A 22,273-nucleotide genomic window follows, 5' to 3' on the forward strand; every position below is an offset into this window, starting at 1 on the left:
ATATATTTTATTATTCAATATTTCTATAAAAGCTTTTAATTAAGTAACTTTCAAAACTTTGTTTCAAAATATCTAGAGTTTTATTTTTCGTTGCTGTTGTTTCTTTATCGAGATGTATATGCTTTCATATCAAAGAACAGTTTAATGAGCAACATCTGATCAAACGAGTGGCGTTCGTCAGCAAGACTTTGATTTCTTTGATTTTTTTCTGCGATCATAAATGCGAAGAATTAATCCTTTTGCAGAAAGAAATTGCTATTTGTTGATTTTATCATTACGTCATTGTCCTTTATGATATTAGTCAATGTTGGTAGGCTAAAAAGGAATAAACGCTTTTCGTCTAGCATCTTCGTATTTTCGTACTCCTTGTAATCGGATTAAAGTGTTCTTGGATGAACATTTGATACGTTTGTTATTCATTTATAGAGATTTAACTAACGAACTAAATGGATAGCAAAAACGCTCTTTGTATCATCCACGTACAAGGACGACAATCTTATTAAATTTTCAATCCTATTGTTCCTTAAATACATAAATGAACTAGATCTGATAACGTTACAATTTTAACGTTTGAATTAATTTGTTCGAATAAAAAACTATATTTTTTCATTCCCATTAATTGCCACAATTTTATTCCAGTATCACTCTAAAATTTCGTACTAAACTCAGTCACAATTTTTTTGTACGAGATGAAGTAAAAGAAACTTTCAAAAGTTCTTAGAGTTTACTTCAGACAATATTGGAATCAAAACAGAATAAAAATTTGCAGTTTCTTCGGATTCGTTAATTACTGCAATTTTGTTTCTGAATCTCTCTAACATCTCTAACGAAACTCAATCACAATTTACTTTTGCAATATGAAGTTAAAACAACTTTCAAAAGTTCTATAAAATTCATTTCGAACAATTGAAATTAAAAAGATTCTTGCCAACTTTCACTTTGTCCTTTTCAAAGAAAATATGTTACACACAATACACGATGTAAGACAAATTGCGTTTCGCTGAAACAAGATGTAAAATGCCTAATAACGACAGACATAATACGAACTAGCATCACTTCGCGTTGTATCCAGACAGTTTGAGGGAGAAACAAACTTATACATATTTATATACATTATATGTATATATACTTCGAACTGGCAATATACAGTGGCTACAAAAAAGCATTTGTACATCGTTGTATTTATTTGGACATTTACATACCTATTAATTGGGTCTAAGTGTTTCAAATTTCATCTGATTTGGTAATACTTTCATATAACCAGCCATAAATATTGGGACACCTACTGGTTACATTTATTCAAAAATCTAACAAATTTCATTTCCTACTTAATATTTTACATTACAAAAAATACAGCATATACGTTGCGGACGAAATGACTGCTTAGCAATAAAATGGCTAAAAGATAAAAGCAGTAAATAGCATTTTACACCAAATATCAATACGTATTCCAATACCTATAGTCGGCAACTACAAACAACACAATACTGCAAATAACATTGATACTGTGAAAGTGAAATGTGATAAGCTATTTAAAAAATATAAACTATATTTTGCGATAAGAGTTTGTTTGATGTACATACAAATACCGTTTGTAGCGACTGTGTTTTCCCTTTTTCTCTCGATATTTCCTCAACGTTACCATCGAATCCTTCAAGAATTCTCTATATCGGTTGAATCTCGATTTGGCTTTCGAGCGACCTCGAGCTTCCAAGTACTTGACGCGTCGCAGCTTGCTACCAGGTTAAAAACTATTGATGCCATTTTGTCGATCGAACGGTCAGCCGGAGGTACACGGCGCATAATATAGTAAAGTTTCGTTAAGGACTGTCCGGCGTATTCTCCTCCCAAGCCAATATCGTGTTCATGTCCTTAATGCCGCGTGTGCTCCATGGTTCGAGCGGATCAGTAGGCGACGTCGCCGGTGAAACCGCCTTATTCCGCTCGATCGATTCTCTTCTCCTCGGACCAGCCTCCTCTATTTCCTTCGGTGATACCCTGTGCATGCATCGTGCCGAACAGAAACCATTAAACGAACGGTCAATCGTTTCCTGTGCTCACGGACACTAACGCCGCGAACATTGCTTCCAATCGGGATTGGAGGAATGGGTTCTTTCGAACTTGCGATTCGAAAGGTCTTGGTAAGATAGGATTTTCTTATTCTTTTCGTCTTCGTCTCTTTTTTCTTTCCGTTTTCTCTTATTTCTTTCCTTACTTATTTTCTTTCTACGGGTTAGGAAGTTGAATTTTATATAAAGGACGTTGAAACTGAATGATGGAAGTAGAAGCAAGACCGTATGTATACTTCTAGAGGCCCTAGGAACAACGCCGTTACAAGGTCTAATTAGGTTGCCGAGTTAAGTTTTAAGATGTGGCCACGTAGAGAGCGAGGCCCCTTGCTCCTAATGCGCCTTATGGCAAATGCAGCTCTGAGTAGAAGCGTAATAATTTGGAGTTAAGTACGTGGCAGCTAACGGTGTTGGAAATTTATTTTCGTCGATAGAACCATGGATAAGCGCGTATATTTAAATATTTCGAAAAATGATTTACATCGAAGCGCGACAAAATTGGAATTCGAGAATGACTACGCATTCCAACAGCATAACAGCCCTGAATGTCGTTCATATCTGGTGAAAGAATGGCTGTTATAAAAATGAATGATTCTTTGGACATTGCGTTGTGTACGTGTAATGCTTTTGTTCGAATTTATTCAATTCTACTTCCAAATCGATATTGCAGCTTTAGCTGATTCGAGAAATAATAGAAACAACGACGTTGCCTGTGATCAATATTTCGCTCCTTGCGCATTTGTTCCGCTGTTTCTCTGATTTTGAAGTGATCGCAATAAGAGCTCATCGTATAAAATGAAATCAAACATTCATACTTTTTGTCGAAAATAATATTCTCCCACTTTTTATTACTACGTCTCTGCATACACCAATATGGAAGAAATCAATTAAACAATATAATTCGATCGGATAAATAAGCAATTCATTATGACAATATTTACAAATTCGCTTCCGTTGTCACCTTTTTATCGCATAATCTCAATTTGCTGTGGAAACGACTCGCACTCCGCGTTTATCCCGCCTAATAAAGCTATACTTTCAATTTGCCTTTGGTAATCGCCGATATCACCGATCGTTCCGCGTTTAAATTCCTTCTTTCACGAGCAATATCGCGCTCGCGTGATTCCCAATACTGTTTATCGAACGGCTGCATACTTCGTGATCCGATTTTGTTGTCCCGTGGCGTTCGTTTGAAGAAGAATTATTAACGAGTGATTAATAATTTATCGCAGCATCGAGTTCCGTGGAATAATTACAGAGGACGTTGACGTTTCACCGAAACTAACTGTATCGGTAACAGACGGCTCCTGTATTACATATCGGTGCGGAAAATTTTGAAATTCGCGCATGGTAATTTACATTACTTGTTTCAGATAGCTATTCATCATTTCGTTATCCACGTCCCATTGGTTGCTTTAGGATCTCGGATAAAAATCGTGTGACAAGTCGATGATGGAACGAGTGATGCGACTCATGCGAATCAACGTCGATCAGAATGAAAAGTTGTAAGAAATTTTTGAACTAAGAAACGAAATATGTAAACTATATAACGTGACGAAACAGTGGTAAAATTAGTAGTCGTAGAGAGCGACAAATGCATCGTGTAACGTGCTAGATAAATTTAATATTTCTGGAATCCAGAACCAGGGCATATTAAGTCACGTTTTTCAAACTTTAAAGCAAAGCAAATCAAAGTTGCAAAAAACTTTGTATTGAGATACGGACTGAATGTTATTTTTACGCTATTATACAAAAAGCTTACGATGAAAAAATTTTTACTATCGGAAAGAGCGAAGAATTTGACGCGGAAAACATATAAAATGTTATTTAAAAAAAAAAAATAGACTTAATACATTCTAGCTTTGGAGTCTAGTTTTTGGACTGTAATGCTCTTTTCGACTTTTTGTTTAGAAAAATATTTTCACGCGTATGGTATAACGCGGAAAAAGTATCTGTCGCGTTTCGTGGGATTATTTCTACGAAAGGACTATAATTTATAAACAAATTCATATAAAGTTATAATTAGTAATAATAGATTATTTCAAAACGTTAGAGTATTAAATTCGTTATTTTTTTTTTTTAAGGAAAATATCAACTACGATTTAATCATCTTCGGAGAAAGATGTTACAAAGCAATTTTGTTATTTCAAGATTTCATTATCCTCAATAATGTTCACTCGTCAAGGGATAGATATAAGACAAAGAAAATTCTTCCAAATTGATATTAATTATAGCAACAATTATATTTAATTATATCCAATTGCAATGATATATTTAAAGCGCTCACAAGCTGAATCGATGGATTCTCTACTTCCCATAAATTTTCTTCAGTTCAACGACACTTTCGTATTACACTAGTATGGTTAACTTTTAAATTTCCAAAAACAAAATGATTACTGTCTTTCGTGTCTAATTCATTCAGTCCATAAAGAAAAATACGATAGGTTAAAAATAATAATCGTTGAAATTTATTTTCTATCCTGCCACGCCCATAAAATTCCAGCGGTTACCTCGCAGATAATCCGCAAAGAAGAATGTTTCGATGAATAGGTACCTCGCGTGGCAAACTTCTGCTGCAGATGCGTAAGATTTATTCTAACGTTGGAACAAAACGTCTTGTATTATTCTATTCACGAGGTAACAACGAGCACTGTGCAACCTGAGTAACACACAATGATTTCATTGTGACGATTAATCACAGCTTTGAGTCTATAGTTTCGAGTGACTCGTTCGCTGTGCTTTCTTTGTTCTGAAACACGATTACTTGGAAATTGAACAATGAAAAATTGTACACCTTAAAGGAATGTTCGTTTAAACTCTCAATAAAATTAACAGAAGATCGATTCTTTATGATAAAAGAATAATTTCGTGTTTCGACGAGGAGTAACAACGAAATACATGTTTTCTTGAAAGGAAAGGACAAATTTGCAGATGTCGATCTTTCGCAGATTATGTAGAAACAAATTTTATCGTGTCGTAACATGCTACGAGATACAGCTATAATAATAAGTAAAGGGAATAATAGTACAATATCGCTTAAAAGTATGTAAACGCTTCTTTACTTTTGATAGAATCAAATAATTTCATTACAAAATTACGCGGAAAAGGATCCAAACCGATTTTATTCTTTATCACTAGAATGCGGATTTCTATGTATTTATGGGAAATTTGATGGTGTATATAACACGCAAAAATATATAAAATACACAAAATAAAGTATTTGTTATAATACTCGAGAGATGAAACAAATTCCTATTTAAATTTCATTTCTTTAGTTCTATTCGTAAAAGTATAAAAGTGCATAAAAATCTGCAATCTAATAATAAAGAATAAAATTAATCTGGATTTTTTTTGTGTAATTCTATAACGAAATTATTCAATTGCGTTAAAAGTAAGTAAGCATCTACATACCTTTGAGCGATACTGCGGTATTATTCCTTTCTCAGTTATATCATCTACGATCTACGCAATTACAACGAACCATGTATAATTTCACCGATGCAAAACAATCGAAAACCCATCCTTAATTTTATCCACGAGTATGTGTTTTATACGCAAAAGCGAACCTGTCTGTTTTCCAACTTCGTACGGAAAATGGTGGAAGGAAACATTCCACAAATCTAAATAGAAAATCTATGTTCCAATATTGCGTGTTCCTCGTGTCCCAGTATGTCGACACACGATCGATTGTTGATAGTGTTGCCCAGTGCTTCTAGTATTTTCAGCCTGATTCTATATAACTTTGTCCGGTATACGTATGCGTGGCTGTACATACATCCGAGCCGTGACTTAACACGAATGCCACGAAACGTTGTAACTCGGCCATTATGTTGTAATTACTTTTCGAGGCCGGGCCAGGAAATTGTGTATTTTCTATACTTTCGTTTCTCTGGCGGGCGTTCACGCGGCGGCTCGATCAAATTTCATTAAAGTCCAAAGAAGTCGGTTCGGCCGTACCACGGATTTCCATTTAACTGTTCTTTAAGTGATAATTGTTTTGTTACGTGTGTATGGCTTTGTTAGATGCCCGATGACGCTCGCGTTACGGGAGATTCAAATTGGATACAGGTAATGGGATTGACGATCGAGGAAAATGATGACGGCGTTGAAATATCAAACGTTAATATTGCTTTTTGATAAGTATAGATTTTCCGTAATGAACCACCTTAATTGAGGAAGTAGGGCAAGCTCTGCGAAATTGAAGCTCTTAATAGTTTTTTGATACGACTCTCAGGTTTTTATCAATTACGTCAATAATTAGATTAACCTTTAGCTGCGATAATATAATATTACTCTAGTATCGATATTTTGATCTATAACTATATATATATATATATATATATATATATATATATATATATTCATTGATATAGATTTTTTACGGTTAAAAGTACTCAAATGTTGAATTTTTTAAGCTCCCTCGCTAGATTGTGGTAATGAAACGAAAATACAGACTCTTCTAACAGTTAAGTGGTCCGTAGTTAAAGGCTAAAGTAGACTTTTTCTAACAAATAGAAGATAGGACAGGTAAATATAGGGAAATAATAATTATAATCGGATAATCTTAACAATACTAATTAAAACCAAATAACAGTACTTTAATTTTACTGATATGTCGTCCCTAGAAAAATATCCCCTTTCGTCCCTCTTCTTATCTATTTAACTTTTTTATACTCTACAGAAATACAGTCTTTGATTTGGGGATGTAAATTATTCAAAAATATTTTCACCTTTCTACGTTGCATAGCTTAAAGTACGTTAATCCTGAATTCCGCAATTAAAGTTTAATTCTATCAATTATTTAAAAGAGAAAGAGAGATTTAAAAGAGTTTCATTATGAATTAGCTACCTATTTTTCGCCGTTTTCGGTCGACGCTTCTGAACCTTGATCTTCACTGAATCGCATGACCCGTTCTGCTTTACTTGCGGCTTAATTGCTTCGATAGAGCTCTCCCGACTTTCGATTTGACGGCTCACCAAGTTCTCAGGGCCGTTGAGCAATGGCTGATATTGAGGATTTCTATCGGCGGATGTGGACGACGTGGATGACAGGTCGTCGTCGGTGTGCCGCGACCGTCTCCGTGTCGTGATAAATCTGTTGTTCGCTGATCTTATTCTACGTAGACGGGCCTCGGTTCCGAGTAGGTTGTCGCCTGCGATAAGACAATCAATTTTCATGAAATTCGCGTGACGCTTAACGCTCTCCGGTAAAACTTACGGCTACACGGCCATTGCTGGTTTTATTCTTTGATATTTTCATTGTAAAATTATCGTTGAGAGATCGTTTTGCTTTTTAATACTTTAATTATACGCGTATAAATCCATGTTAAATATTAAACATAAATTTAAAATTTTGATGGTTTGTAATAATTCTCTGGTATTATTCGTTTTGTTGCTTAGAATAAAGCAAAAATAAAATTCGATTTGATGAGGTGTTTGCAGATTAAATTAGGTAAGACGCAAATGTACAGAGATGATTCATTCAAATTCACCTAGTAACAATTACGCTTAATGCAATCGGTGGCGCGTTTAGTAATAGGCAATTAGTGTGCGACCATGCCATTGATTAATTCTTAGAATATTAAAGAAATATTTTGCGGAAAGTAGTTCGTTATTACCACCAAAATCGTTGTCACTCGATTCAACAAAGTACTGCTTCTTTGTAGCGGCAACTTTCTCCTCCATAGGTAGCTTAGTCATCGTGAATTGCTCCAAAATTTGCAGATTTATTTTCGAACTGCTCTCCACTTCGAAATTCACCGCGGCCCGTTCCGCTATTTTCAACAGCGTTTCAGGATCGTCCGTATTTTCGGAAGCAATCACAAGCTCCAAAAGCGGATCCTGAAAATCCTCGGCCATGCTCGAATCTAGGATAAATATATATATTTGGTGTTTTTTTTTTTTTAATATTCATCGTTTTGCGAAGTCTATTATATCTATAAATAATATTAATAACATTGATATATTCTTCGTTAGACACTGCTCGTTTGCGATTATTATAAAAAGAAAATTTCAACAACTCCATTTTTGCTGAACTCGATTTTATACTGTAGCAATTTTTATTTCTTTTGGACATAGCTCCATTTTTGCTGAAGTAAAGTTAAATGCATTGAAAATATGGATAAAATTGTTACTTTCTTATACGTATTATACGTTATATCGCATGATTATCGATATTTGTTTATTGTTACTAGGCTATTATCTTCCTTGAAACTTTATCGAGTTAATGTATTAAACGAACAAACGTAAAATAAGAACCTGATTCCAGACAGTTTAAAAAACGATTAAAAGAAGTATCGATACTAATTAGCTACTTTATCAAGTAACTACAAAATTAATTTTAAACAAATGCAAACGGGTTTCCATAATGTAGAAACATTTCTGAAGACCGTAATTTGTTAATTGTTTTGAACAAAATGTTTCGATCCAGCACTGTTTAGTTCAAAGAAATTGCAGTTTCTCAGAAATATAGAAAATTATTTCATTCAAATCCAAACAATTCTAAACGATGTATAAACATCGTTCACCAAAATGCGTATGAGTAGAAATAACAACGAAGATACAAATTTCAAATCCACGAAAAGAAACTTTTTAATAAACTTAATTTTTTACATTTCACGACCTATATCCGACAAAAAGAAACCGTATACATATACGAATGAAGGCAACATATCAATTGTTGCTGATCTTCCTGTTGAAAAAGAGAAAAGAGGAAAAGGAATCTTTCTCTTGAAAAAAGAAATTTGTTGCCTGTATCGTTATCTTTATTTTTAAATTTATTTGTTTAAAAATTGAAGTTGTTAAAAATTGCCATTTCTCCGTCCGTGCAGACTTTTGTTTGCCGCAAATAGACCAGTTTTCATTATTTTAATGCGCAAGCTCGTTTTCAAGTTTTATTAACGTTCTGCGCACAACAAGCTGCATAATGAAAGTTGGCCAAGCTGCGTTAAATCCTAACGAATGTGAATTATTTTCAGGCCAAAAATGGGAAATGCTTGTTGTGCAGCGATGCCTGAAACAGCGGCATTTTGTTTTGTTGCTCATGAGCAGAAACGAGATCAAGGACGCCGGAAACAAGAAAGGCGGAAACATAGGAGGCCGCTGAAAAATATTTGAAATATTTCTGTTCGAAACGTTGATCAAGTCTACATTTATGGTTTCGTTGATATTTATCTAATTAGCAAACTCGTAAGAAAATAATACGAGTAACGAGATCTGCAATTTGAGAGAATTGTGGATTAAAGTAAACTTGAACAGAAAAGTCTGTATTGTTGTAAATATCAAAGTAGCTACGTTGTTATATGTAAAAATAATTCTTTAAATAAATAGAAATATTATTTCTTCGTATTGCTTCTATCTCTTTTTGGGAAAAGGCATAAAATACACACGTATATTAAATTTGTTACACTACACATTACACATATTACATAACATATAATGGTTACAATCTAGTTTAATCTTGTAAAGTTGGCACAGTTTGATTATATCGAGTAAAAAGCAATAAAAATGTACGTAGAGTTGTATAAAAACTTGAAGGAACCGAAGGTGATAATTAATGAATTGATAATGTTCTTTGTTAATGGAAACCTCGAAACAGAAGTAATAATTAAAGGAAGAAGGTATAATATTGTAGTAATTGCTGAAGAATACTGAAGGATTACAATATTTGATTAACGAAGGAAATTAGGTTACAACTTTGCTAATTTATGATAATCATATGCTTAACGGATGAAAGGCCATAAATTATCCAATGCTTGTTGCACTACTTTTAGGTTAATCAATAAAGTCTCTCGTTTCATTTACGCTTTAATAACCAAATTATCGTGATTAAGATCTGCAAGCTTTTGAATTTAAGGTGCTGTTGAATGACAAGTGTTCGGTTTTAAAATACATGGATCATTATGCAGACAAAATGAGAGCATCCAGCGAAGAATCCGCAAGATTTAATCGACTTCTGCTTAACAAACTCGTGAGATTTCCTAATAACGCGAAAAGCTGTAACATTTATATTTCTACTTTGATCTGTTCAGTTATATATGTACGTTTTGAAATTCGAAATTTAATTCAATATCAAATAATTTGTACTTAATAATTACCAATTATTTCACGCCTCGATATTACTTTCTAACGGATAACATCGAAGTTGGAACTTGGTTTTGTTATCGAATTTTATCCGACAAATAAAGACCTATATGCAGCAGTAAAAATTCATACACATTCATAAGCTTGATTCGATTACCATTACTATAGCGCTTCGAAATAACTCACAAAATTTGGATTATATGTAGAGGATATATCAGATTTTAATAAACAAATTGGAGAACACGTAAAGACAGTCAAAGAAAGCAGAATAATTCGTCTTGCATTCCTTTTTAAACTATAAAGAAACGAAATTGTTTATAATTGACGGAATGCATCGTTTGAAAGAAAAATCAAAATAAACAATTTTATTATCGCACATTTTCAAAAGAAAAGGAAATATTTTAATTTTCATTGAATTACAGATTAGGATTGGTTCAACAAATTGCCGAGATAGGAATCGCTCTATTGTGTCCATTGTGAATAATGTCCTTTTTTTTTATCGAAACATTTGCAACTTTCAATATCTCTATACCTTTTTTAAAAAAAACCTTTTTCATTTATAAACGAAATATCTTGCGCGATGTCTGTAAAAATCGGTTCACAAAACATCTCGCCCGTGGATGCTATAGGATTAACGATATTGAATTTTTTTTTTTTTATTTGTTAGAATATTTACAGTCAATTCTCGTTGAGAATTTTCAGTAACTTCATTTGGCGTGATACAATGACATGGTTTATAATAGTTTTATATTGTTGGTTTTAGTAGGATCTAAGGATTTAATCTAAAGGGTATTTTCTTTTTAGTCTGCGGATCTGGTCCGTCGTGTTCAGTAGTTGGGTGACTAATGGGTTATGGTGGTTGTTGACTCTTGTGTTATATCTGCTTCTAGACTTGTGTATTTCATCTTTGACTGTAGGTATCTTGAGGTCACGGTGGATTGTTTCGTTGGTAACATACTAGGGTGCATTTAATAGGGATCTTAGCGTTTTCGATTGGAAGCATTGGAGTATTTCAATGTTGGAATTACTTGCTGTTCCCCATAGTTGGATTCCGTAGGTCCAGACTGGTTTTATTACGGCCTTATAAAGCGTAATTTTGTTCTGCGTGCTTAGGTTGGAGCGACGGCCAATGAGCCAATAAAATTTTTTGAGTTTGTCCCTGAGTTGTTTAGATTTGTCTAGGATATGTTGTTTCCGGGTTAATCTCCTGTCCAGAGTCATACCAAGATGTGTCCTTGTTGGCAATTGTTATATTGTTAATGGAGACCTGTGGGCAGGTTTGTTTTCGCAGCGTGAAGGTTACATGTGTGGATTTTTTTTCATTAATTTTGAAGCCCCATTTATGGAACCACTTTTCCATTGAGTCGAGACCTCGCTGGAGAGTGGATGAGGCTATTATCGGGTTGGTGTGGGACGCTAATAGTGCTGTGTCGTCGGCAAATGTTGCTATGGTTATATCTGTTGATATTGGTAAATCGACAGTGTAGATGGAGAATAGAAGGGGTCCGAGGACACTGCCTTGGGGTATGCCCGCTTCTATTGGGAAAGTTGTGGTAATGGCGTCTGCGTATTTAATCATGAATTGCCTATTGGTTAGGTAGGACTTTAGGATGGAGTAGTAAGTGTGTGATAGGACCTTTTTAAGTTTGTAAAGAAGCCCTTCGTGCCATACTTTGTCGAATGTCTGTTGGATATCAAGGAATACCGCTGAGCAGTATTTTTTCTTTTCGAGGGTTTGGCTGATATTGTGTGTTATTCGGTGGATTTGCTCTATTGTGGAATGCTGCTTCCGAAAGCCGAATTGATGATCTGGCAGGGTTTTCAGATCCTCTAGAAGTGGAAGGAGTCGATTCGTTAGCAACTTTTCGAATAGTTTTGACAAAGTAGGTATTAGATCATCCTATAAGTTCGTTCCGTTTTTCGAGCGGTTAGATATGTTAAGATTGTTTACATACCTTTCAGTTTCATGAAAAAATGTAATCCTCCTCTCGTTGTACAACTTCTTCCCATTTTTCAAGTGCGTTGGTCCCTTATCGCCGTATGTTTATAAATCGACACATGAAATGTATATACAAAAGTCGGCACGAACTTATGGGATGACCTAATAGAAGACTAATTGGGCGATAGGAGCTAGTTTCGTGTATTGGTTTTCCGGGTTTAGGGATGAGCGTAATCAGTAATCCGGTGTGATTACCAATTGTATAAAAATTCATATATTATTCTTCTTATTACTATTCTATCTTAAAATATTAAAAATATAAAAATTAAAATAGAAATATCAAAATATTCGCACATCATTATTATTATTCTATGTTATCACTTTATATTAAAATATTAAGAACATGAAATACCTATCGTACAGTATTAAACATTATTTAAAATATATTCGTTGTTGCAATCCACTATTTTTCATAGTTTTTCATAAAATTCCTTTTTAATTAATGCAATAACTTTACTTACGACTCGCGTTCTTCGAATTCATCTCGCGAACGGCCACAAATTCGCTGGATGTTTTGTCAATATCATTACGACTGCTCGCCAGATTATCCAAATTTTCAGTGGTTAGTTTCCGTTGTTGCTGAACGTTCGTCGACACTTTCTCCTTATTATTCGTCGCCGATTTTACTTGATCTTTGCAGGCGGTCTTCGATTTCGACTGCTTCGCGTCGTTGTTGGTCGGAATTCCTTCCGTAGCAGTAGATAAGTCGAGATCGTGGGCGAACGCCACCACATCCAGCGCTGCGGTCAATGCGTCTCCAAAACCGGCCGTAACCGCTGAAACTTGAGGCTCGGCAGTGTTTGGACTGCGCAGAAATTGATTATCTCTCCTTCGGTATTATCCAAATAACATCTTTTACTGGGGACTTTATAATTTATTAGGTTGTCCGAAAAGTTTCTTTCGTTTTATGAGGAAATAATAGACGCACAACGTTTATTGTTTTATATTTGTGACGGCACTCGACAGCAAAATATCACCGCTCGACGCTAACCAGAACCGGACAACGGCAGCGCAGTGGTTAGCGCCTTAGATTACGAACGTTCGGGACCCGGCTTCAAATTCCGGAATTCGAATTTTCTTCCACGATTTTTAAATTAGAAGAAAAACAGCAGTACCCCAGAAGCTATATCTACAACCAGCAGCTACAATTACCACGGACAACACTTACACCTCATATTATTTTTGTACGATCATTTATTATTGTACGATCCATTTTGTTCTGTTGAGATAAACACCGCGACATTTCACAGACTTGGTTTCACGTTTGTATGAAGATGCACTGTCGTAAAAAACACGTTTACGAAAGAGGGACACTATTCGGACAACCTAATGATTTAAATATAATTTACAGTCTACTTTAATAATTTGCCTATTTCGAGACTCGTTTTTCCTTGCTTTTCTTTTTTCTTCGCATCTCATTTGCATCAGCGATAAAAGCACATAAAAAACAAGATGTTATATGTGTCTGAACATTCTTCATACGTAAAAAATTTGATTACATTATTTAGTTTGTCGTCTGCTACGCAGAAAGTTCATATGGATTTAGTAAATAAACTAATGAATGTTTTTTAACGCGGTATAAGGCAATCGGTTCGTTAACTCTATCGTAAACAAACATGTTCAACAATCTCTCGAACACTATGATAACCGAGTATCAATGCGATTCACTGTATAAAAGTGAAATTCGAACGAGACCGAATACGATATTTTGGAAATTCATGAACTGCGTTTCAAATTTCGCCAAATATTTAAGTTAGAAATAGCGATGAAAAATTGGAATTGAATAAAATATGCATGAATTCTGTATATGTAAATATTTTACGAAATACGTTAATATTTATTGTAAAAAAAGAATTTTAATATCCACCTTATTTTAATGTTACAACTCGTAATATTTACTGTGTAAAATATATGCGTGAAGTTTCGAGCGTTCAAGCCTTAACGTTTAAAGCCTTTCGAACATTAAAATCATCTGAAGTCGTTCCGTCTGATCATTTACGAGTCTCGTCGTTTTAAAAGTTCGAGCATCGAGTACAAATGCCGACCTAAATAAAATATCTTGATAAGTAAAATTTGGTGGAAAGCTCTGCTACTCTCAAGCTAATTTCTACTCTTTAACATTTATGAAAATCAATCGCAATGAGGTGCCATTAAAATTGGAGTCCGATGCAGACGTTCTTAATATCAGTTGTCTGATATCGAATGCTATTAAACTCGCGTAAATTTTTATCGGTAATACCCGAACTATAGAACCAATGAAAAAATATCCCATACTTATGCAATATGGGCATATTAATATTTATTAGCCAGACAACATATACAATACCGTACCATTATGATTAGACCACGGAATTCTGTGCGAATTTAAACATTTCTAAAATTTTCCAGAATGAATTTATGTTAAATTTAAGGGCAGGCTAAGGTTAATTCGTACAAAAATAAGGCATGTTTTTGTGAATCATTTGTGACGGCACAGTTAAAATTTTGCGAAAATTTGCAGCTAATTTTTCCTTCAAAGTATTCCATAAAAGTGAAAAATTGAAATTTCGAAAACTCCTCCCAGCGTTACCTGGGGAAAATTGTTACCTAACGAATGAACTTTGATTTTTTTATTTCAGATGATCCAGCACCAAGTTATGAGCAATTCTACTTTTTTCCGAGACACGTCCGAATAATTGCTGCCATTGCCGTATTTTTTAATATTTCTCCGTGAAAATTTTATACAATATTCTTCGAATGTCATACTTTAATGTATTATTGGTTTTAATAAAGAGATTTTAACTGTGTCGTCACAAATAATTCACAAAAACATGCCTTATTTTTGTACGAATTAACCTTAGCCTTCCCTTAAAGATGCGAAAATGCAGAGTACGAGTAATAAGAAAATATGTATGAAATATCCAAAGTAATAGAACAAACAATTTTCTATCTAGGTTCCATTCCTTTTTAATTATCTTTGTAGAATTATGAAGCTGCATAATAAATATCCGTAGTCTACTCAATGCTTTCAAAACAAGTCACGTGTATAAGGTTGTTCAATTAACTCTATTACTTGAAATGTTGTTTTTAATAATATTAAAATATGTTCCAGGTACAACTCGAATGGTTTAGAGAGCAACGTAATTTCACATAATTAGCATTTTTCATATGTGAACACGTACAGGAATATCATCGATGTTTCCTAAATCGGAATCATATATATTTTAATACATTAGCATGTATTACTTCCTTATGTCTTCCTTATGTCTCTACAAAAGAGTATTAATCTGTTTACTATCTATTCGTATATACTTTTTATTTTAGTAGATATTTTAACTATAATTTGTCAAATTTGACGTATGAGAGGCAAAGGGAAAAACGCGAAATGGTATTCCAGTGTTTTCGTTATCTTTGCCTTTCATACCTTAAGTTTGACAAATTAAAGCTAAAATATCTACTAAACTAATAGTTTTCCGACTACACGTTATAGAAATACGTTAACACTTTTTGTTACATATAGACATACTACTTGTCTCAGAAACACACTTCACTACAAAAAGCTACATGAAAATACCATACTACACCATAAATGATACCAAACACCCCTCAGGAAAAGCGCACGGAGGGACAGCAGTGATAGTCAGAAACAATATCAAACATTATCTACACAGCCAAGTTTTTTTATATTTATTTATTGAAATTCACAATTTGTCCAATTTGGACATTTGGTAGAATTTTTTAACAGTTATATTAACATGTTGGTGGCTACCTCCAGCGGGGTACCATCCTCGTGTTTGCTAGGTTATATCCTTTGTGAGGTCTGCTGGATGCTTCCTTTTTAGCCTTCTGTCCATGTTTATGGTTTTGAACGTTTCCTCAGCTAGCCGGTTTGGGTGTGTTGCTATTCTTGATTTGTATTTTTCTGAGTGTCTGCTAATTTCTTCCTTGACCGTTGGGATTCCCAGGTCCCTCCGTATGTCATCATTTCTAACGTACCATGGTGCGTTTACTATTGTTCTAAGGATTTTAGCTTGTATTATCTCTATTTTGTTTATATGGCTCATTGCTGCTGTCCCCCATAGTGGTATTCCGTACGTCCAGATTGGTTTTATGATCGTTTTATATATTTTTAATTTATTTTCTATGCTTAATTTGGATTTTCGGCTTGTTAGCCAATGTATTTGTCTCCTTGTTTTCTGTATTTTTTCTATTATTGACTTGGTATGTAGTTTCCATGTGAGTTGTGTATCTAAGTGGAGTCCTAGGTATTTGACATGCTTTGTTTGTGTTATATGCGTGCCGTTCAGAAGGATGTTTGGTGGTATCTTTTTTCGTAGCGTGAATGTAATATGGTTGCATTTATTTGTTTTTCTTGTAGCCACTTTTCTATTTTTGTGATATGTTCTTGTAGTAATTTGACTGCCGTTTCTGGGTTCGTATGCCTGACTAGTATAATTGTGTCGTCCGCGAATGTCAGTACTGTACTATTGGTAGTTGTTGGTATGTTCGCCGTGTATAATGTGTATAGTATTGGGCCTAGGACGCTTCCTTGTGGTACCCCTGCCTTGATGTCTTTAACTTCAGAATGTGTGTCCTTGATTTTTGTTACGAAGGTTCTGGTGCTTAGGTGGGATTTTATTGGTGTATTTGGCTCCGGGAATTGTTTCCTAATTGTTTGTAGTAGGCTTTCATAGTTAATTTTGTCAAATGCTTTCTCTATGTCCATAAAGAGGGCTGTGCAGTATTCCTTGTTTTCTAGTGCTACTATTATTTCGTTGATAAGCCTGTGCATTTGCTCTATCGTGGAGTGTTTGTTTCTGAATCCAAATTGGTTTTCCGGTATTAGTTTTTTTGTCCCTATTATTGTTTTATTTATGTCTATTTGTAATATATTATTTTTTCCACTATTTTGGAAAATACTGGAAGCAGTGATATTGGTCTGTAAGATGCAGTTTGGTGCGGGTCTTTGCCTGGTTTATGTAACATTTTGATCTGTGCTAATTTCCATGGTTTGGGGAAGTATTGAATTCTTAGAATTGCATTGAATATTATTGTCATTAGTCTTATTGCTTTTGGCGGAAGGTTTTTCAAGATTTTACCATTGATTAGGTCGATTCCTGGCGCTTTGTTGTTTTTTGTTTTATCAATTATGTTTCTAATTTCTTGTGCCGATGTTTTAGGTATGGTGTATTCCTTGTCGGCTGTGGTAGTAGTGGTTTGTGGATCCTCCTCCGTATGACTTTTGAGGTTGCTGTTGTTGATAATGTGTGGTGTGAATGTGTTGCAGAGGTGGTTGGAGAATTCTTCAGCTTGTTCTTCGTTGCTTCTTGCCCATGTGTTATCTGCTTTTCTGATTGCCGGGACGGGTATTATTGGCTTCCTTATTTTTTTCGTGGCTTTCCATAGTGAATAGTTGGTGTTCTCGTGTGTGGAGAGTGTCCCTATGAACTTTGCGAATTCGTTATCGTTGTGCTCCTTTATTTTGTTTTTTATTTCCTTTGCAAGTTTGTTTAAGTGTTTTTTGTTTTCTCGGGTTCTGTATTTTTGCCATTTTGCTTTTGCTTTTCTTCTTTCTTTGATTTTGTCGAGTATTTCTTGCGGGATTGTTATTGTTTGTCTGCTGGTTGGTTCGGGTGTAGTGGTTGTCCTTGCTGCTTCTTGAATAGTTGCTGTCAATGTTGCTACTGCCTGTTCTATGTGTTCAGGAGTTTTTAACGCGATGTTGCAGTTTATTTTGCTTTCTATTATTTCTTTGAAAGTTTGCCATTTGGTGGTTTTATTGCATAGTGTTTCTGGTTTGCTATAGTGTATTGGTTTGTTTCTGTATTCAATTATTATGGGTGTATGATCGGAGCTGAGCTCGAGGTTGGGTGTTATTTTTAGTTTATTTGTGTTTAGTCCCCTTGTAACTGCAAAGTCCAGAAGATCTGGTTTTTTGTTCAAGTCAGTCGGCCAATGTGTCGGTGTTCCTGTGGATAATATATTGAGGTTATTATTTCTAATGTATTTTTCCAGTGTTCTACCTCGAGGTGTAATGTTTCTTGATCCCCAAAGCGTGTGCTTTGAGTTGTAGTCTCCCGCTGCGATGTACTTGTCCCCTAAGTCCTGGAAGTATTCTTCCCACATTTGTGTTATTTTGTGTCGCGGAGGCACATATACCGCTGACAACTGGAAGTAGTTGCTGCTAGTTTGAACTGTAACAGTGGTTGCTTGTAAATATTCTTTGTTAACTTGACTGTGTAGATAATGTTTGATATCGTTTCTGACTATCACTGCTGTCCCTCCGTGAGCTTTTCCTGAGGGGTGTTTGGTATCATATATGGTGTAGTATGGTATTTTCATGTAGCTTTTTGTAGTGAAGTGTGTTTCTGAGACAAGTAGTATGTCTATATTATTATTGTATATGAATGTTTTAGTTTCGAGGGCCCGTTGTTGTAGGCCGTTTGAGTTCCAGGCTGCTATTTTTAGAGTGTCCGTTTTTATTTTTTGCTTAGCACGTTTGTAATTAGTTGTAGCATGACTGTGATTTGTTGGGTTTGCTGTTTGAGTACTGCGTTTTGTTCGCTTATCATTCTGGTTAGCATTTCGGTGTTCTTTATGGATTGTTTGAGCAGTTCTTTGATTTCTGCAGTGTCATTGTTACTATTGCTGTGGTATTGGTTGTGTGTATGTGTTGGTTGGCTGGTTACTTGAGCATAGCTTAGGCCACCAATGGTGTTGGTGCTGATAGGTTTGGTGTTTATTGCTTGCTCTGTATTTGGTATTATTTCAGGTTTTGTGCTGTCCTGATGGGCTTGTGTGTTAGTGCTTGTCCTGCTTCGTAGGGGCGGGAACAGTTTACGTTGTAATTGTTTTCTTACTTCACATCCTTTATAGCTGGCTGGGTGGTTTCCGATACAGTTGTAGCATTTAACTTTTTCTATTTTTCCAGAATATGGGCAGTGTATAGTTAAGTGATTTTTTGCGCACTTGACGCAAGCTGGGCTTCTGTTGCAATAATTTTTAGTGTGTCCGTATTGTTGACACCGCATGCATTGAGGTATATCTTTTTTGTGTCGTGGTGGTTCGACTATTACTATTGTGTTTAGTATTTGTTTGATATCATATATTTCCTTGTTATTGTTTCTGGGTTCCAGTTCTATTAAGAATAGTGGTAATGGTTGCTTTGTGTCGAATCTTGTTATATTGTTTATTGTTCTTGTTTGATGACCAATTTTAGCTAACTCATCGCTTAGTTTATGTATGTTGGTTTTAGGATGCAATCCTCTTATGACAATTTTGTAGCTCCTTTCAGTTTTAAGCTGATACGTGTGGTAGATAGCATTTTTTTCTTTTAATGCTTTTATAACTTTTCTAAATGTTTCTGGTGTGTTCGTTTGTATTTTTACTTGTTCCAATTTTGTTTGCTTTATTGTGTAGTTGTTTTTCTCATCTAGATTATTTAGTAGATACTATTATTTGGGCCTCAACAAATATTGGTGGTGGTTTTGTAATATGATTTGTTTGGATAGTGGTTTTATTTACGGGGTCAGCGTCTATTTCTTCCGTTAGTGAGCTGAAGGAGTTACTTAATGGTAATTCTTGCAGCCATCGCTGCTTTTCTGTAACTGGGTTTCCTATGGCACTTATGTCTGTAGTTGTTTTGCGTTTTTTGCTAGCCTTCGCTGGCTTCCAGCTTTCGTCCTGGTAGTATCTTTCATATTCTGAATTGCTATCTTCCTGTCCCCGATGCTCTTTTGTTTCTTCTGTCTAAATGTTAATTTGTTTGGTTTTTATATAGTATGTTTCTCCTTTTGTTGCTATGTTTATAGTTGGTATCTGCATTGCTATTTTATTTCCTCCTCACTATCACTTTGCAGCACTATTACTTTGAAGCACTTTTTCACTATTCACTTATACCTGGAGAGGACGACCGTCTAGACACGTCCGTCCTCCTCGGCTGTCCGAGCAGGAGTGACCAATATACATAAATGCGAAAATAATAGACTCCCTCATTAAACTGCTAAACAACACAGCAGGGAAAGAAAACCACACCATTAAACAAACAAAAATAGATCAGGTGAAAGTGCAAACCAACACCCCAGACACATTCAGAAAAGTGACAAGATCACTAAAGTATAAAAATGCATCACACCTACCAGCTCAAATCCGACAAAAGCTACAAAGCAGTAATCAGGGGATTACACCCAAAAACAAACACCGACAACATAAGCGAAGAACTAGCAAAAATCGGACACCAGGTAAGGTCAATAAACAACATAAACAAGTATGATACCAAACAACCATTACCGCTATTTCTAGTCGACCTAGAACCTAGAAATAATAACAAAGACATATATGATATAGAAAAATTTCTAAACACAATAGTAAAAGTGGAGCCACCTAGACATAAAAAGGATATCCCACAATGCATAAGGTGTCAGCAATACGGTCACACAAAAAACTATTGCAACAGAACCCCGGCATGCGTTAAATGCGCAAAAAATCATCTAACAATACACTGCCCATCCACGGGAAAAATAGAGGAAGTTAGATGCTATAACTGCAACGGAAAACACCCAGCCAGCTATAAAGGTTGTGAAGCTTGGAAACAATTACAACGCAAACTGTTCCCGCCTCTACGAAACAGAACATACACTAACATACAAGTCCAACAGGACAGCACAAAACCCGAAACAATACTAAATACAGAGCACGCAATAAACACTAAACACATCAGCACCAACACCTTTGGTAGTCGAAGTAGTAAACGCACCCTGGTATGTCAGAAACGAGGACATACGGAGAGACCTGGAAATCAGAACGGTCAAGGAAGCAATCAGCAGCAACACGGAAAGATACAAGGCAAGAATAGCAACACACCCAAACCGACTAGCAGCGGAAACGTTCAAAGCCATAAACATGGATAGAAGGCTAAAAAGGAAGCACCCAGCAGACCTCATAAAGGACATGACCTAGCAAACGCGAGGATGGTACCCCGCTGGGGGTAGCCACCAACATGTTAATATAACTGTTAAAAAAATTCTACCAAATGTCCAAATTGAACATATTGTGAATTTTAAGAAATAAATATAAAAAAAAACTTTTTTTACGTGCCGTCCTTCGAACCCTCAATAGGCCCAAGAATTCACCATAAATTTGAAATCCTAACTGCATTGTTCGCACATATGGTTTAAGTCAATCTGTTTGCCCGAAAAGACTTTCTAATTCTAGAAGTGTTTTCGGTTGGTTTTTAGAAAGGTCCTTGGGTTTATTACGCGCTCTTAAGAATTACGGAGAAAGCGGGTAGTGGCCTAACGCAAGAGGCGGAGATCTACCTAACGGAAAATCCGGATTTTTTCCCATAAACAATGTTGCCCATGAACCACGTTGGTAGGAGGCTTCTTCCTCCAATCTTCCTTCCCAACATTGGTCATAATCAATCGGCATCGCGGATCATTGCCCTCACTTTCCTAACTAAAAATGTAAGCAACGAATCCACGTTCTTCGTTCAAAGAGCACACCCATACCGAGCTTTCCCTCCGTAATCACATGAGAACGAACTTCAGAGTACCTATACCTCTCACAGTGCCTACAGGTCCGAAAGCTCCTACAACTCTCACAGTACCTACAGGTCCGAGAGTTCTTACAGCTCTCACAGTGCCTACAGGTCCGAGAGTTCCTACAGCTCTCACAATACCTACAGATCCGAGAGTTCCGACGGCTCTCAAAGTGTTTCGCTAGTCAATCAAAGTCAACATATACACGAATTCTCTCATCTACGAATAATCCTTTTCTTCGTTACCTGTATCTTAATCAACGGCGTTACTAACTTGTGTGATTGTACAAAGTGTTGGAAATATATATTTTTATAACCCTGTGAATCACAGTGTTATACTACAACAACCACCTTTATTATCCTAAACGAAATGAGGGGATCGAGCTATTCGTGGTGTCGATTATTACAATCGTAACGGGAATTTACGATTCCCGTTGACGCGTATTCTCGCGACCGCGTCTCCCCGCGATAGCTCGAAAATACACTTTTTTATCAAGAATATCGCAATGGATCGATTAATTTATTAAATTATATGATTTCACTTAAAGAAACAACGCTAACCTTCATATATCATTTACGCGTTCATCCACTGAAAAAACTAATCAT

General features: G+C 35.5%; 1 protein-coding gene across 2 annotated transcripts in view; it reads right to left on the reverse strand.

The window, feature by feature from the left end:
* Positions 1–615: 615 nt before the first annotated feature.
* Positions 616–22,273, reverse strand: part of LOC126915774 (transient receptor potential cation channel subfamily V member 5) — a 68,503-nt gene continuing 46,845 nt past the window's right edge. Inside the window, exons 10-13 of one of the 2 annotated variants that reach the window (XM_050720780.1) lie at positions 12,612–12,955; positions 7,688–7,936; positions 6,919–7,222; positions 616–1,998 (exon numbers count right to left, since the gene is read on the reverse strand). In XM_050720780.1, the coding sequence (XP_050576737.1) occupies positions 1,821–1,998; positions 6,919–7,222; positions 7,688–7,936; positions 12,612–12,955 (1,075 nt within the window). In that variant the 3' untranslated portion in view covers positions 616–1,820. Of the gene's footprint in view, positions 1,999–6,918; positions 7,223–7,687; positions 7,937–12,611; positions 12,956–15,579; positions 16,947–22,273 lie in introns of those variants that run through there. The other variant, XM_050720781.1, reaches the window with a different exon arrangement.

This window comes from Bombus affinis, chromosome 4, assembly GCF_024516045.1.
Source record: "Bombus affinis isolate iyBomAffi1 chromosome 4, iyBomAffi1.2, whole genome shotgun sequence".
NCBI lineage: Eukaryota > Metazoa > Arthropoda > Insecta > Hymenoptera > Apidae > Bombus > Bombus affinis.